Source organism: Paralichthys olivaceus, chromosome 24 (assembly GCF_024713975.1).
Source record: "Paralichthys olivaceus isolate ysfri-2021 chromosome 24, ASM2471397v2, whole genome shotgun sequence".
Lineage (NCBI taxonomy): Eukaryota > Metazoa > Chordata > Actinopteri > Pleuronectiformes > Paralichthyidae > Paralichthys > Paralichthys olivaceus.
The window spans coordinates 13,064,602-13,082,074 of record NC_091116.1 but is presented as its reverse complement, the minus strand read 5'-3'; the positions used below and the strand labels follow the sequence as shown (position 1 = coordinate 13,082,074).

The following is a 17,473-nucleotide window of genomic DNA, read 5'->3' as shown; positions in this document are numbered from 1 at the left end:
CCCAGAGTTTACACTTCCACACTCACACACACATCCGTCGTTCTACAACTGTGCAGGATTCCTCCGGTTGCAGACACTCTCTCCCATGATGCACTGCTGCAAACGGTTACTTGGAAACACGACTGTGGCTCAACTGGACCGTGAAAATCTGTCTGTCTGCAAAATAGTTGGAGATAATAAAGGATGCATTGGCGGAGTGTTACATGCGTGTGTGTGTGTGTGTGTTTCTGCACACTACTCATTTCTCCTCTTTGCTAAATGACCTGACGTCCACTGGATTCTGGATTTGTCGCTTCAATCTGAGCTCACAACCTCAATCTCCCGCTTCCTTTGAGCTTCGATCAGGTTTCACACACCTGCGCTGTGAGGAATTCTCAAAAATAAAATAAATCCAAACACAAAAGAAGCAAAATGTTGAGACGGACGAATGTGCTCAGAGGCCCCGAGCAGAAAACAATCAATAAAGGAATCATCGGGGTGAAGCAAGTTAAACAGTGAAACTCTAAAGTTCGTCCTCAGCGCCGAGGTTAAAATTCACACGGAGCGTTTGGGCCCAAATAACCTTCTCACCACCTCCAGCGGACGATTCCACAGCCGAGCCGAGCGGAATCCTGATGTTCGCACTTGTGGAGAAAACACAAGGTTCAGGTGCTGCAGCGGAAATGTGGTCAGGGGCCATTTTGAAGTTCCCATAATCCCCTTTTCATTTGTGTTCCGTGAGATATTTACAATAGAGAAGATTCCCAGTTAAATGAATCCATCGGCTCAGGACGTCTCGGTTTTTCTGCAACATTTATTTACACGACACAGTGAAACTCTTCACAGAAGACCAAGCTGCCGCCAACATTCATCAGAACAAACACGTTCTCGGGGGTTTCAATATTAAAACAAGACGAGGAACAGTCGGAGAACGTGTTTATCTCCACAGAACATTCAATACATGTTGATATTGTTCATATTAGACTGTACAGATTCAAAAGTGACGCAAGCACCAAAAGTATTGAGAGGGAATTTAAACGTGTCCGAAGATGCTCGGCTGAAAATATGATGCATGTGTTTTTATATTACACAGCAGAGGCGACATGCATCACTGGCTACGATCTGGATTTAAACAAATAAAAAACTTCTGATTTCACCCTGAAGACATTTTTCTTCTTTACTTTGTGACACTTCTTTTTTATTTTTTTATTATAATTTTGACTTTTCATTTCACAAAGTGACGATATGTGAAGTTTCAGTGGTTCGCTAACAAACTGTTCGTGTGGAAGAATCAACCCAAAAAATACAAAAGTATTTCAGTACAACTTCATATTCCCTGTCGTAAAACTTCGATCAATACTGTGTGGCAGTGGAGAATATGCAGGAATAAGCTGCGGAACCTTATTGATCTGAATCAAAGTGTCTCCGTCATCATAAATATGAAGAATATAAGTTTGGGTTTGTGAGATCACAATCATTATAATAAGTAAAAGCTTATTTTCCACAGTAACTTCAACCTTTAACAGCTGGTTTCAGATCAGCTTCTTCACAAACAACGCTCCACTTCACAACAAAGCACAGAAATGGACGGACGTGTCCGCGGCAGAGGGACGAGTCGTCCTCTGATGAGACTCACGCAGCTCCAGGTCTGCAGAGACATTCTGTGGTCGTGATGTCGCCTCAGCCGTCGCAGCAGCGGCAGCGGCCGCGGGCTCCAGAATCAACCTGCGACGAAACACACGACATAAAATGTTCACTCAGTCTTTAAGATGCTTAACGGGAACAAAATGCTCGTCAGGGTTCTGACGGTTCGTCCGGAATCGACCCACCGTGACGTCACTCACTCTGAAGCCTCAGTGTGACGTTTTGTTCAAGCGCCATCTTGGATTTTTGAGACCAGGAGCGACCACGTGGAGGATGGAGGAGAGCAACAGATAGAAAGTGATTGAAGTGAATATGAGAAACTGTACAGTGGAGGTGCGGTGGGAGCGTCTACGTCAGCCGGAGGAGCGTCAGCGGCAGCAGGAGAAAGGTCAGGAGGAGGCGACGGCTCCTCTGCGGTTGAGGCGTCGCCGCCGCCGAGGGGACGGGGCGCCTCCTCTTGGGCCCGTTGCAGAGCGGCGTGTTGCAGCAGGAGATGCAGACGGAGTTCAACCTCCCGGTGCAGAACTGCTGGTATCCGGAGGAGGCGATGAGGCAGGCCCCCGAGGAGGCGCAGGACTTCCTGTAATGAATTCCTGCAAAAAGAAAGATGGAAACAGACGAGAGGAGTTTAAAGTCTGTCGCCTCGTGTTCACCGGCGTGTGCGTCACTGTAATTTATACTGTACGAAGAGAACTCCAGCGAGCCTCCTCCATGATGCTGTTATCTGTTGTTACAGCAGGAGCTTTATAATTCATGAAGGATTCTCATTGTGTTATTTATCTTGTGTTTTCTTTAAATTAAATTTCCTTCTGCTGGACGAGAAGAAAGTTGAGATCAGATAAATTGAATCTGTGCAGGCGGAGGGAAGCTTTTTATTGATGAAGGAGCAAAACTAAAAGTCTTGTGCATCCTCCGTCTGCAGCTCCTCCGGGGAGGAGGAGGAGGAGGAGGAGGCGCCACGATGAAACATCCGAGGTCTCGCTCAAGGACGTCGTCACAAAGCCGCAGCCGCTCAATCCGTAAAATGTTGAATGACTAAACTGTGAGTCGCCACCAAAGAGCCACCTGCTGCTCACTCGTACGTCACTTTATCTTTTTTTTCTTCTCGTCTCTTTCTTGATTTTTGAAATTGTTGCTCAGCTTGAATCTGAACGTTAACATTTGCTCCTGGTGATTTTAAATATCGATTTTAACGATTTACTTCCACTTCCTCCAACCGTCCAGATGTGAAGCTCAAAACCTCTCCGACACCTGAACAAACATCGGGGAGATAAGAAGGAGGTGGCGTCGCTCACCGTCGGGTTTGACCAGAACCTCCTTCTGACACATGTCCTGCACGTTGACGGTGCAGTTGACGATGAACTCTGGCGTGGAGCAGTCGTTGTGCTTCATCTCCTCACACTGGTAACACTGGATCTGAAGAGCGTCTCCTGCAGCGAGGACACAAATCACACAGATAATCAAACCCCCGCCCCCTCCTCCTCCTCCTCCGTCACCTCAGGGTCAGGGGACAACGTTTCACACAGTTTAGAGACATTAGCTTGAAATTTGAAGCAGTTTGCACGGTGGAGTTTGCAGAGTCCACTGTGTCCCCTGGGACATTTCTTTTGGGGACTTTGGGGGCCCATGCAGGCAGAAGGGCCCCGAGGTGGACTAACGCTTTGTTTTTGAACGTCCCTGCAGCCGACATCACGCTCCGACATTTCAGCTGCAGTGACTCATCTACATTTGGAGGAAGGAGCTCGTCTCTGCAGGAGGAGGTGAAACTCATCTCGTGTGAATACGATGAAGAACCTGCAGCAAGAACAAGATCTCCTCATCGACTCCGACTGAATAAACACAAAGAAAGTTATGGTAGTTTCTCTCCAGCCTGATCTCTCCTCTTATTTCCCCCCCTGTGCTGCTTCTCTCACATTTTATTATTCCACAGACGTTTCTGCACATTTTCTTGCTCGGGTCAAGCTGCAGAAGCGTTTCTGTAGATTTTGCATTTGTGCAACAGTGAGGGGAGCAGCAGCAGCAGCAGCAGCAGCAGCAGCAGCAGCAGCAGCAGCAGCAGCAGCAGCAGCAGCAGCAGCAGCAGCAGCAGCAGCAGCGTCATCGTCTGGGACGTCGCTCCTCGGCTGCGTCGTGAGAGAGGTCACAGATTCACCCTGAAGCTGAGAGTGGTCTCTTTAAATTCCACTTTGAACCCTCCTGGTTTTCACAGGAGATAAAGCTCCGTTTACTCATGTGAGGCTGAAATCTGCTGCAGCTTCTGCAAACTTTATCTGACGCCCGTGAAACTGAGGGAACCTACGTCGTGAACCTGAGCCTCCATCATCTCTGCAGAAAGGTACGAGACGAGAGGAAGGAGGACTCGGCTGTGCTGGGAAATATCCAGGAACATATCTCCACGTCTGTTTTACTGAAGCTGCAGGAAAAATCAGTGATCGACAAATTAAAGTTCTTCAGAAGTCAGAGTTTATTACAAACCCTGATTTCTTATGTATCACACGAGCATTCAATCAAAAAGCTCCTGCAAACAAACCTGCCCTTTCCATCTCAACACCCCACTCAGGCCACTCCGTCCCCACAGGCAGATACAACCGGAGAAATTATTGAAATGGCACCGACCATTAATCTAAACTCCACAGCTGATAAAGGTCCACACAGAACTCCACCACCCCGGCTTAATTACTTCAGAGCCAGCAAACGCCTGAAACCTGCATCCATCATCTGGAGGCAGAGCGGGGATGAATGTGTCACCGAGGAGGGAGAGATCCAGCTCCTGAGCTCAGATGATGAGCTTCAGAAGAACTGAACAACAGAAAACAGAAGCTGAGGAGAAAAGGAGAAGGAGAGCTTGTGCCTCCAGAGGAGAGAGAGAGAGAGACAGAGAGAGAGATGGCAATCACTGTGAGAGAAAGGAGAATGAGGAGGAGATCAAGAAAATCCTTCAGTGGAATCAAACACATGCAGATTGAGATTTACACGTTGACGTGTTTCTCCTCCTGAGCCCAAAGGGCGCAGAGCCACACTGCGCCTCCTCTGCGCCTCCTCTGCGCGTAAAACCGTCGCCAGAGGACGCATCGTGAAGCTCGTCTGTTCTTTTTCCTCCACAAGTTTCCACAGAAACTCTTTTTTTTCTCAGACAGACACGAGATCACTTCTGCTTTTTCAAACTTCAAAGCAGAATATCTGGAGTTTGCGTGTTTTTAAAAAAATAAAATCTGTGCGCAATCGCCCCGCACCTCTCTCCTGGTTTTTTTTTTTTTTTTTATTGCGCACGGATGGAAACAGGAGCAGCCGCCGCACTCACCTGCGTCCACGAGCGCTGCGAGGAAAGTCGCACAAAGCAGAAGACGCATTCTCCTCCTGAAGACGCTCCGAGAGGAAACATCCAGAGGAGCTCAGAGGAGGAGGAGGAGGAGGAGGACGAGCCCGCACACGGTCCTCGGTGCAGGCGGAGAGAGAGAGAGAGAGAGAGAGAGAGAGGGGAGAGGGGAAGGAGCACGTGACGCACGCGCACATCTCTGACTTCATGAGACACAAAAAGACTTTTAAATTCTCTGCTCAGATTTTATTCACACGTGTTCTTGAGTTTGAAGATGTTTTAATTGTTTTTGACCAAATGAAACATCATGATGTCTTTTTTATTTTTATTCAGAGACAAAAAAAAAACATCTTTAGAGTTTAAAACAATTGTTATAAATAATTCGGTTCATTTTCTGCGGTGACAGTGAAGTTTGACCTTTTTCCAATTAATTAATTCTGCTGCGGAATATTTGACTTATTGAAATTTCGTGTCACATTAATGTTCAAGTGAAATGTTTTTATCTTAATAAATCAATGTTAGATATTATTCACACACACACACACACACACACACACACTGCAGCTCGGGTTGAAATAGTTTCTCATATTTATTTAGGAAATAGTTACATAAAATAGAGCATTGAAGTCTAGTGTAACAGACAGAATTGCACACAGTAATAATAATAATAATATTAATAATAATAATAAAGTAACACTGCTGGCAGCCATTTCTCTTGACACAGGAAGCAGGAACATGGAGGAGAGAGGTGACAGTCACGCTACAGTCCCAACAGACGGTACAAAATGTGGGTATAAATACTGGACATCTAGAAAAATACACAAGTCGTGTGCAGACTCTCTTCATACAATATTAACAGTTTCATAGAAAAACACACAGGCGCTCCAATGATTAGCACCAGCTGGTCAAACTCCAGGTAGAAATTTGGCATAACGTCAGCCTAAAGTTGAAAATATGTAAAATAAAGTGATAAAATATTTGAGTATTAGCTCTTATTGGTCAAAATAAAGACTTTTATTATTGTCATCGTTGCTTTTTAAAAAGAAGAAGCCTCTAAAAGAATTCCTCAGCAAACAGCAGAGTTCAAACAAAAGCTTGGTTCAGAGATTGGCAAACGATTTACATTTTTATTTCATTTCTCATTTGCATATATCAATCAGCAATGCCCCGTTCTGATATTAACTTATAGTCATTTGTATGTACAACATCATATACAGCTATGAACTGAGGTTTGGAGAGTTCAGGTTCTCTACATGAGGATCGACTACCGAGTGGAAGCTTTCATTTCAAATATATAAAAAAAACTACGAGAAGGAAAAGTCGACTTGAGTTGTGTTTTCCTTTTCCTGACGGCTGCATTTTACAATCTACACGAGTCCAGTTTGTTCCCTGAGCTACCAACTGTGACACTGGGTGCGTTCGAGCCAAAGTCGTTTGTTGTACCTGTGTTTCATTTAAAAAAAAAAAAACAGCGTTAATGTACCGCGTGGGGGGAAACGTGCCACACGCTTCGTCGCTTGAGGAAACACTCTCACTGTTTTTCCGTCGTTCACACACAGAGACAAGATTGGCAACAGGTTTTTGAAATGAGCAGAAGTTGATTAGTGAGAAAAATCGCTTCAAACAAGAAGAACCAGGTTTGTTTTTCCGAGTCACGGCCGATGAACTTAGCAGCGAAACGTAAAAATGGTTTATCCGATCATCAGTGTTGCTCTGCTTGCTAATAATTCACTTTACTCTCCTGACACACTTTGTACAGTTTCTGTTACAGTGCAATGATAAGACGTCCCCCGGTGTCTCGCTGTCCAGTCCACGGCACCCAGACCGCAGTCCTGGTCGGCGTCCGGGTCGAGGTTTCGTCCTCGTGTCCGCAGCTCCGCTAAGTGCTTCGTGTTGTGTGTCCAGAGGTCGGAGCTGACGGCGGGAACGCCTCGGTCCTCTCCCGAGGACTCTGTGAGTCTGTGAGACCGGAACCAGAGACTCTACACGTCATTGGATCCCTGACTGGTGCAGGACGAGAAGCTGTCGTACAGCGAGTCGCTCAGGGAGCCCGGGGCCTTGCTGGAGAAGCTGGAGGACGAGGGCTCGTCCACTCTGCCGCAGTCCTCCGCGCTCCTCCCTTCATCCGCGTGGCAGCCGCCTCCTCTGCGGACGCCAGCGTCGGGGTAGAGGCCGCTGCCGGAGCCGCTGCTGTGATTCAGCTCGTTCAGGGACTCTAAGGAGAAGTCCAGGCAGCTCGGCTGGTTCGCGCCGGCCGCCGTTTTCTCCAGGGGGATCTCCTTCTGCGGAGACAAAAAAAGAGAACAGATCAGAAACATGATCTCGATGCGCCTCAGCTCGATTTCCACTCACGTCTGACACTGCACCGCGTCGAGCTGCAGAGCAATAAGACGGACGCCGCTCGAGGCCGTGACAGGGATCTATATTGAGATTTTTATCACGCTCAAGGACCAAATGTACGTCCTGGGTGCTGGCAGACGTGCACCTCTGGGCGTCTGGGCTCACCCACTCCCCCGTTATATTAACTGTGCATTATTTCTTTTGCGCACAATGCGACAGTCGGCTTTATAGATTAGCGTCATCAGGACGGCGTTGCTCAGGGGAGGCGTTTACGTCTGTGAACGCTGCTTCAATTAGCGGGAGTTGTTTCTTCAGAGCCACGATCCTCGGAGCAGCAGCAGTTTGGAAAGTATGATGATTGAAAAAAAGGATTTTATTGTGGGTTTGATCTCCAGAGGAAATCTGAGCGTGTTGGTCTTCAGGCTCCGCAGACATTAAAGTGCAAAGGTCAGAGTTAACCAGCTGCTACTTTACCGCTAACGAATGAAAACAACACAGAGCTAAAAATAGTCACTTGTTGTTTATGTCGTGACGACTCTTCAGTATTTTACATGAATCGTACAGTTCTCCTCAAACCGCCCCTCAGAGACACAGTTACTGCGGCGATCAGCGGCAAAGCACCTCCATTAGAGGCCGTAAACAAAATCCTCGGCTTCCACTTCAGCACGTTTGTGCAGGGTCAGTACGCCGAGGAGCAGCTGCAGGGTTCAAGCAGCCTCTGGGGGGAGAACCTGGAATGTTCAGCATTTAGCCGCGAGGCGTTGTCTCCGGTCAGAGTGAACCCACAACGACTCAGGGACACGAGAGGATGCAGATCTACATCTCCTCGTGTTTAATATACAAATGTGCAAAAAGAGCAGGTACAGCATTTGGAAGAAGGTTCCGCAAATCAGGAAGGAAAGTTTCCATCTTATTGTTTTCTTCAGTTTCAAGACTTGAACACGAGCTCTGGTTCCCTCCCTCCGCCTCCTTCCTTTCTTCTGCAGAGAAACAATCTCTGTTTCCAAGATAAAGTTTCTTCTCTTGTATCCGTCGGTTAATTGATCTCGTCTGTCGGCTCAGCTGTGAACTGTTCTGTGATCAGAGGCCGGAATGAAACCGTCCGAGAGGGACCGTGGCTCCGCTGTGGGGTCAGACTACAGGAGCGTATAGATCCTGAAATCAGGTGGAATCACAGACACGAGGAGAAACTCGGAGACTGTAAACAAAGATGGATGACTCGTCTCCGCTTCGCTCGAATATCTCCGACTGGAAATCTGCGATCAAAAGTCCAACGAATCACGAGTCGGTCTCAGAAGAATGTTACTTTCAACACGTACATGGATAAAATATGTTGTTTCCTCACATTGTGTTCTGCTGCAGAATCCACCTCTCGCCTTAAAAATCCCACGGAGCTCCATTAATGTGACCCCGGTGTGACCTCTCGGCAGAGGAAGACGAGAGAATCGAGGAGGAGGAGCGTTACAGAGAAACGTGTCCACAGGTGAGAACTGACTGACTCCAGATCAGCTGCAGCTTCATAACGCAGGTGTTGAAGTTGTTGTTCTTGAGCCTGATGGGGGTCAGTAATTACCAGACGTATCTCTGAATCTCCGTCTACTCAGAAACAAACGGGTGAGAAGAAAGAACGGCTGAGTTATCGCTGATTGGATTTGATTTTGGAGGAACACAATTACCAGCAGATCGAACCCTCCCCTGCGAGCTCGGCCCAAAAAAAAAAAAAAAGATGGCTACGCTCGTAACGGAGGCTGCAGGCGGACGTCTCGGTGAGAGCTCGAAAACACGAGGGACCAAATCAGCGATTCTGCGTCGCACGTCAGCGACGGGACGTCTGAAGTTCAGACGAGCTGCTCGCTACAGAGGCTCATTAAAACCCCTCCTTTTATTGTTGTGGGTTTTTCCTGACGCTCACAAAAAAAAAGAAGAGTGGGATCTTCATTCATCGAGAGGGAGGGAGAAAAAACCTGGAACCACTCAGTAACTTTTCATTGTTCTCCAGAAACCAAATCTTTGCAGGAGAAGAGACGTCGTCTCCTTATCGTGTGTGGAGCTGATATTCCTGCCGCACATCTTCATTTCTGCTGTGACACTGTTGTAGTTTTGTCTGTATCCACTGGCCCTGTTTCAAATTACAGCTGAAATGTTCCCTCTCTCTCGCCGTGTAATCATCGCCCGAGGTAACAAGCTATTACGGCGCCAGAGGAGCCGCTGCGCATGCTGATTTGAGGAACACTGCAGGTTACATAAACACTGGAATCTCCCCGACTCCGGTGATGCTTCGCTTTTGGCACAAGTTCTGATGTTGTTTTGGAAACAGGAGAAGAAAACAGAGCGGGGGGGGGAAAGAAGAGAAGAAGTAAGTTTGTGAAAGGAGTTCAAGGAAAGAAAAAAACAAATGTGAGGAAAGAGAGAAATGTGTTTCGGGAGAAGTCAAGTATGAAGAGCAGACGGAGAGAGAGAGGCCGAGACTGAGAGGAAGACGAGGGAAGGACACGCGGGAGGAAGAGAGACTCAGACGGGGGAGAGGATGGAAGGCGAAGGGGGCGGGAGCCGCCGTTAGCAGGGCTGTCAGGTGCTGTCAGGATGATGAATGGGAGGCCAGCGCGGGCTGTGAGGGCTCTGATGGGAGCCGCTGAGCTTTACATCACTCTCCTGAGTGTTTGTGAAAGGTTATTAAAAGCGCTTAAATCACCGGCCGCTGACACCGGCCCGCTGCCGACCACGAAAACTTGCCCGAAACTGCGGCCGGCGACGACAACGTCCCCCGAGTCAGAAGCCGGCGACCAAAGAGGGTGGGGGGAGGAGGGAGGGGGCAGGTACGAGCCGGGTGAAGAGGTGATGACACACAGATGGATGGTCGTCTTCTTCTTCTGCGGCAGAATGACGAAGGGTAAACGGGTTCAACAGGCGTCATCCATCATCACAGCTGCTGCACCGCTCAGGAACAATCAGCTTCACAGGGAAATACTTTGAAATGATCGTCAGTTAATAATTCACTGGATGTTTGATTGTCGGCATTGTTTTGCCTTTGATTGAGTCTTTAAAAGTCCTTTTTTAACTCAGACGGATGTTTCGCCGTTTTTTCATTTTTACTCGAGACCATTTAATCGAGTATCATCGTGTTTTTCAAGAATAAAGCCACAGTACTCAAACGCGTGAGAAACCACCTCAGGTATCATAGAACCACAGAGTACGTTAAGAATTCAGTGACGGTGAACAGAGCTCGTTGTGTTAAATTGATTCCGTGACTTCGCTCCCCCGAAAACCCACCGGATCCAAAGAACGTCAAACACACGAGATGGGAGCGATCTATATTTTCCATTCTTGTACAACGGGAGGAGGCGGAGACGCTCCCTTCTGTAAGTTCTGCACACTTCCTCGAATCGACGGCCGTAGAGATAATTCAGATAGAATCTGATCACAGAACAGCTCTCGTCCTCCTCTTCAGTTGCTTTTGAACTCATGTTGAGTCAGAGCCTCTTTTATTTTTTTTCAGATTATGGATTTTTGTATTGTGGGGGGGGCGGCAGCAGCAGCAGCAGGGGTAAGAGAGTCCGTCCCCGGTCGCTGGGCCGTGGAGGCTGGAGGCCATTTCATGCTCTCTGATCCTCATTTGTCATTCAGCAGTGTTAAATACTTGTAGGCAAATACCTGCTGACACGAGAGGGCGAGGAGATCGAAAGCAATTAGAGACGTTTTCTTTTTTTTTTTTACTCCTACGAAAACCTGCGAACAATTCTAACGGAGGAAGAAACCTCCGAGTCGAGAGTTTCAGAGGTAAAGTTGACATCGCGGCTCCATTTATTCATCGGAACGACTGAGAGTTCGTCCTGCGAGGCAGCTGCAGCAGATTGTCCGGGATCTGACGTCTTCGTCTCCTACGTGTGCTGCTCCTCTTCTTCGTCCTGAGATATATTTGGGTTCTTCCAGTTTCACGTCCGTCACGTGTTAGAAGCGTCATCGCTCACTGTGAACGTTCCAGACACTTTCCAGCTCCGACATTCTACTTTTTTGTGCGTGAGGCTGCAAACATCCAGGATTTTTATTTTGCCTCCATCGGGCTCAGTGAAATGAGAAAACTGGTTCAGGCCGCGCTGCATTATCTCCCTCAGATGGTAGAATGAGGCGAAGCAATCAAAGAGAACCGACTTTAAAAAAAAACTTCAAAATGCTGCATAAAAGTTCAGAGTGCAACAAACTTCAGGAAAATGTCAGAAATCAGAGTAAACGTCTGAAAACAAATAGAGTAAATCATCTTCCAGAATCTCGTCCGAGGCTGTAATGAGTAAATAAAACACGTCAGGCGTGTGTTGACACTCACACTGAGTCTGTCTCCTGCTTTCCCGTCGAGCGACGACTCTTTGTGCAACAGGTTGTACTGAGAGATCCTCCTGCTGTCCCGCTCCAGGTGTGAGAACATGTCGTGTTGGTAGAAGTCCATGATCGACAGGGGTTTCTCCACGCTGCTCCTCTTCAGCGTCTCCTCGTTCTGCTCGACTGCACGAAGGAAAATAAGAAGAGTGAAATAAAAAACGACCTGAATCCGATGACGACGGGGAACTTTCATTTAAAAACGTTTCAAACCTGGGTCGCTCCTCTTGGTTCTGGGGATCAGGGTCCGCTGCGGCGAGCCCAGAGTGCTGCCGCCGGCCTCCAGCTCGGTCTCGGTGTCGCTGCTGCTGCTGCTGCCCGAGTACGTGCACACTCGCAGGGCTCGCTCCTGTGCACAAAGACACCGGGTGTTTAAAAACTCACACTAGTTCAGAATGAGAGAAGATAGAAATAATAAAAATACATAAATCTTAGAGAGAACAACGTTAGCTTGGGTCAAGACGTTTAACCTCATGAATAAAACTTTACTTTTCATATCGATGAGACAGTTTGAGGACAGGAGTTTTTTTTTCCGCTTCAGTGGATTTGAACTCACTTGATCATTAAAACAAAGATGTTAAAGATGCTAAGCTAAGCTAACTGCTGGCTCCAGTCCACATTCAACTTACACCAGGAATCTCACAGTCCTTGTTTCTCGTCTTCCTCTCTGCGTCCTTCTCTTTGTCGTCCGCGGGGTTGTTGCTCCGCGGAACACAAAGACTCGACCTCTTCGTCCTGACGGCGCCTTTCAGGCAGAAAGAGACAAAAGAGAAATGAGTCATGGACGTGTACAGTGAACCACACACACACACACAGACTGTATTCACCACATGGCCTCCTCCTGTCAGGCATACGGAGGAAAACATAATTTGAATTCTTCGACAGACGCGCTGATGAAACGCAGGATGAGCACATGCATTCAGCTGAAACGCTCCTTCACAACCATCCCTCTGCATGTCTGAGCTGAGCTGCACAATATCCCAGCTATCAAACATTAATGGCGTCCACGCCGTCATTGTTCAGAGCCGTGACTTCGTCAGCCTGGATATTACGGCTCTCTGCCGTCTCTCCCGAGTGACGAGGCGACATCACTCCGCCGGCCGTCGTCTCAGACAGACGCCGCTTTAATTGTGTCTCAGAATTCAGTTACAATAACAGATCTGAAAAAGTCTGCGTGGAGATAATAAAAGACCTTTCACCTTCTGCTGGCAGCTTTTATCTTTGTGCTTCTACATTATGATGCACGATAGAAAGGACGCGATTAAAAACAGGATTCGAATGCAGTGGATGGAATCCGGCTCTGCTCATCTACTTGTTCCACGGTGGAGCCTCGACAGGAGCAGCTGTGACTCAAAGTGCTGCCTCTGCAGAGCCTCGAGGTGAAACGGGCGCAGGCTAATGTCCTGCAAGCATAAATCCCCGGGAGTGATCCCTCATCCCCGTGTGTTACTGTAGCTGTAATCAGCCATCTGACTGCGTCTCGCCCACCACCGCTCTGCTGTGCATCAACACCGGGGCAGACGGCGCTTTATGATCTTTGGCTGTGCTGACACGCTCGTCTAATTGCGTTTGTTAGTCTCCTCGGGGGCCGACGGGGGAGCGCTGGTTTCTGTAAGGACACGAGGATTGCTTCGTCATCTCGGCCGAGCGTCGGACGTCAGTGTCGACACATTCGCTTCAGAACAAACAAGGTTTTTCAAATCAGGAGGATAACAAACCGAACTTGCCGGAGTGGAGCCGTGTTGACATTTCAATACTTCTAAACGAGCTGCGTGAGGATTTCAAGGCTCTGAGCTCATAAGACGACAACAGTCGCACTTTCAGACAAACACTTCAGGTTATTTTTCCTCCTCAGCCTCGACTCAGGAATCCAAATCAAAAACAGAGACGTAAAATAAACAGCTGCACAGAGAGGACAGGACAGTGACTGAGGAACATCTGGATTTCCAGTTCTTTCCAGCTCCGTTTCACATAAAGAAACAAGTTATTTTCTAAATCCCCGGCAGTGATGAGAAACTAACAAAAAGGTCAATCGTTACCTGACGTCTTTAATAAAACCACTGTATCATGGTGCCTCCATAATTCTGAGACCACCAGTAACTCAAATAACCCAGAACTGGATGTCTGTCCGGCCCTCTGCTTTCACCACGCCAAGACTGAAGCCTCTGGTAGCAACGTCTAACATTGTGGGGCTCCTGATGAAGACAGCCGATCTCTGGGTCACGCAGATAAATTCACCAGCAGATAGTCGATGAGCGCCTCCTCTTTCCCTCACACTGTTTACCTGCGGGCAACCAACGCTGCTCAAATACGAGGAACAAGAAAATCTTTCTCCATAGTCGTCTCCACCGCCGACTGTACATTCACACAGAGAGAGTAATTCAGATTGTTAACGCTTGATCCTGACTCACCTGAGGCTGCTAGTTTGGGCAGGCGGCTCTCGGCGTCCTGGGCGTCGCTGCTGCGGGTCACGGTGGGGTCGGACAGGGAGTGACCCATGCTAGTGGGGGCATGCAGGCGGGTTTTTGGGAGGGAAGGCACTTTCACGTCGGGGTGAGAGGGGTCTGGGTGAGAAGAGGGAGGCTCCCGATCGAGCTTGGACGAGCTGGCGGTCACCCCATCGGGGCTGGATTCAGATTTAGGGATGTGGCGACCGCTGGCCCGGGTGACGGAGTCGGGGAGAGGGAAGGTGCCGATGCCGCTGTCCAGGGTTCTCATCTGACAGCCGGAGCCTGAAGCGACAGGGAGAGGAGTGTGATGTCTGGGAGAAGCAGGGAAAACACGACAACGGAGAAGAAGGGAGGGCTCGGATTCACATGCATCGGAAGGGGTTGTGAGTAAAGAGTGCGTCTGCAGCGGGGTCAACATGTAGCCGGTGGGAGGAGAGAGAACAGACAGTATTTTTATTTGATATGTTCACTGCAGAGGTGTCACCTGCACATTTCTAAAAAAACACAGACACGAGTGGCCAGAAACCCGTCTCATCAGAGTGCATGCTGGGAAGTAATCCAGAGCGAGGATGGCGAGTAGCAACAGATGGACGTTGTTCAGAAACCACGGGTCTGCAGATCGCGGACTCGAGCTGGAACAGATGGACGTTCAGCGCGGCTCAGGTCCTTGTAACTGTGAATGTTAATGACCGGCAGTTGCAGCGGCCGGTTTTTACTGGTTTCTAACTTTTTCGCTGAGAAATAATTTGTAGAAACGTGTTGAAACAAAACCAGTTTGTTTGTTTTGCCTGAAGTTGTGAACCATATTTCTGCATCTTCCACGGTTCCCTCCGAGGTGAAGAATCCTCTGCAGTTAAAATATTGGTAAGTAAAAACTCTGGAAGCTGGCCAGCGTGTGTTTGTATTTCTGTTTTTGTGTAGGAGGATCGATATCGACAGGCTCGGCTTCTCAACTGTGCAGCTTTGTCTCGATGGAAAGGCACAAACACTCCTCACGAGCGCTTCCTTCAATGAATAAAACTTTTCTCTCAATTCTGAGGGGAATAAAAAAAACACAGGCACATTTTCAGAATCAGTTTATCCCTAAAAAAAACATTTACACTCGGGCCTGAAGCTGAAACTATTGATCCGTTGTCTCTTCAGGATAAACCCGGCTCGTCTCTCGCTGCCAATCTGCAGCCGACTATCGAGATATTCACAGATGAGGGGGTTTAAGGAAGTTCTTCAAAGAGTTCACGCTGTGTCATTAATGTCAGAATGAGTCGTCAGTGTCGGGACGTACACGTGAAGCATGTTCTCTGCCCGGATGGTTTGTTGCGTGTGCACATATCTGCTCACTGAGAAGCCAGACAAAGTTTTAAAAATGCTCAGTGTCGTTGACGTCCGCGCTTTATTTATGACCGAGTGGGAGAGAAAGGCAGAGAGCGCCATAGATTACACAGCTGTGTAATTGAATGCCAAGCCTGGCAGTTCAAAATACCCTCTATAACCAAACTATAACAAGGTCCACAGTAATTCCACCCAGAGGCAACAACAACTGGACATAATCTAGTTTTTCACGAGCTCCCTATCACTCCTGTTTACAACCTCCAGGGTTCGAGGGGAGGGAGGGAGAGAGAGAGAGAGAGAGAGGCCGTGTTGGTTCCTCCGCCGTGTGAAATTGGCTTCATGCGACCGGGACGTGTCGAGGGGAGAAGAGAGAGTCATCAATAACCAGCGTAACCTCATGGACGAGATATTTCTGTGTCAACGTTCAGGTGGAAACACAAAGACTACGGACACTAACTACACAAAGTCACATGTTCACAACAGACACGAGTATCACACGACAACAACGACCTCGTTTTGTTTTTAAATCCAGAGCAAATGTAATTCTCAGGAAGTAAGTTTTGAAGTAAACGTGTTTTTTATCGACTGGAAATGAAGATAAACGATATGTACACATGAAATAAAAGTTTCTCAAAGATAATTTCTGTGATTTTAGATGGTTCTTGAATTTTTAATTGGTTATTTGAATTACAATAACAGGCTTCATGAGAGGCGGTGATATTTTGTTTTTTAGTTTTGCTCGTCGATACATCAACCCCCTGCAGATGTATTAAAGTTATCCTCTACTTCAGACCATTAAAAAGTTCTTCTGATAAGTGACCAGAGGGAAGTTAAAAGTCTGCCTCCATAACTTTACTTTGAATGTGTTTGCATCATAAACTTCCTGGACGCAAACTATTTCCATGATTGATGAGTTTGTCCACTGCCGGTCTTTAGAGAGACGTGACACCAGAGCTGAGGAGCAGAAACCTTTATGAAACATTGAATTCCCGCTGTGTGGAAGTGCTTCGCTGGCAGAATATAAAGAGCGCGGCCAGATAATCAGAACACAGACACAATTAACCGCTTTATTTTTGGCCACCGTGGCTCCAGCCGTGAAAAGAGCCTCAAACTAAACGACTCTTTCTTGAAATGAGGCGATTCGTTTGGCTGCTTCTGAGCCGAATCTTCAAAACCACGAGAATGAGTGAAACTGAGAGTTTGTTTCTGGTTCTGTGGAGATTAATTCCTCCGACACATTCAGTCTCAGAGAAGCGGACGATGTTTGAGTCCATTTAAAATTCGGCCCAATCACCACAGTTTGTATATTTTGAGAAGAATAAAATCCGCAGCAGCTCTGATGCTAACTCACGATACGACAAACTACTTTAACAGCTGAATAAACAGTTTATTGTGATTTTAATTTGTTGCTTCTATGTTATTTAACGTCTTTTTGACTGTATTTATTGTCTCCTCAGGTTTGCGTGGACACAATAAAGAAATCCTCCATTCCTTGATCTTAAAGCTACAATATCAGGACATAACTTTGAACATCTCAAATGAATCTCTCTCAGCTCATCTCACTTCACGACTGTGGAAATATATATATAACCAGAATTAAGTGTCAAGCAGCCGCCTGAGTGACAAAGCTGCCGCGCTGCACATCCCCTGAACAGCAGCTACACCCTCTCCACCCACTCGCTGCATTATACACTACAACAGGCGGGATCCTTCGGCTGCAATAACAACAATCATCACATCTCGCTGCTTGATTCACTTCCGACACACACGCACACATCAATCACATGGCGGCGCAGCGTTTTTCGCGGCCGCTGCCATCTCCCCACAGTACAAACCCGTCTGGCAGAGAGGAGAAGGTGTTGGCGGAGGAATTGAGTTGTCAGACACGTCAGGAAATCACAACTGTAAACGCTAATGCTCCGCTGCACCGCTTGATGCCCGATGGTTAGTGACAGCGTTTTTGTAAGTAAGATGAAAAAAAAAACAACAACAACAAATATTTTACCGGGAGAGGTGAATATGAGACGCAGCGGTTTCAAACAGA

General features: G+C 47.6%; 2 protein-coding genes across 13 annotated transcripts in view; both read right to left on the bottom strand.

The window, feature by feature from the left end:
* Window positions 1–775: 775 nt before the first annotated feature.
* LOC109647090 (ly6/PLAUR domain-containing protein 1-like) lies at window positions 776–5,089 on the bottom strand. 2 transcript variants are annotated; one of them, XM_069520995.1, is made up of 4 exons: window positions 4,925–5,089; window positions 2,919–3,053; window positions 1,809–2,216; window positions 776–1,704 (listed from the first exon to the last, which is right to left on the bottom strand). In XM_069520995.1, exons 1-3 carry the CDS (start codon window positions 4,971–4,973, stop codon window positions 1,972–1,974), a joined length of 429 nt encoding a protein of 142 aa, XP_069377096.1. In that variant the 5' UTR covers window positions 4,974–5,089; the 3' UTR covers window positions 776–1,704; window positions 1,809–1,971. The 2 variants fall into 2 exon arrangements, with proteins under 2 accessions (XP_069377096.1, XP_069377097.1); XM_069520996.1 differs by having other exon boundaries at window positions 1,824–2,216.
* A 415-nt stretch (window positions 5,090–5,504) lies between these two features.
* Window positions 5,505–17,473, bottom strand: part of LOC109645447 (nck-associated protein 5-like) — a 104,401-nt gene continuing 92,432 nt past the window's right edge. For 10 of the 11 annotated variants that reach the window (XM_069520987.1, XM_069520986.1, XM_069520984.1 and 7 more), the window contains 5 exons: window positions 14,062–14,382; window positions 12,280–12,395; window positions 11,864–11,999; window positions 11,601–11,776; window positions 5,505–7,221 (listed from right to left, as the gene is read on the bottom strand). In XM_069520987.1, the coding sequence (XP_069377088.1) occupies window positions 6,922–7,221; window positions 11,601–11,776; window positions 11,864–11,999; window positions 12,280–12,395; window positions 14,062–14,382 (1,049 nt within the window). In that variant the 3' untranslated portion in view covers window positions 5,505–6,921. Of the gene's footprint in view, window positions 7,222–11,600; window positions 11,777–11,863; window positions 12,000–12,279; window positions 12,396–14,061; window positions 14,501–17,473 lie in introns of those variants that run through there. The other variant, XM_069520994.1, reaches the window with a different exon arrangement.

Coding starts and splice junctions, on each gene's coding strand:
- LOC109647090 (XM_069520995.1), bottom strand. CDS start 4,973: ATGCGTCTTCTGCTTTGTGCGACTTTCCTCGCAGCGCTCGTGGACGCA. Junction 3,054..4,924: donor CGCAGCGCTCGTGGACGCAG/GTGAGTGCGGCG, acceptor TCCTCGCTGCAG/GAGACGCTCTTCAGATCCAG. Junction 2,217..2,918: donor GGTTCTGGTCAAACCCGACG/GTGAGCGACGCC, acceptor TTCTTTTTGCAG/GAATTCATTACAGGAAGTCC.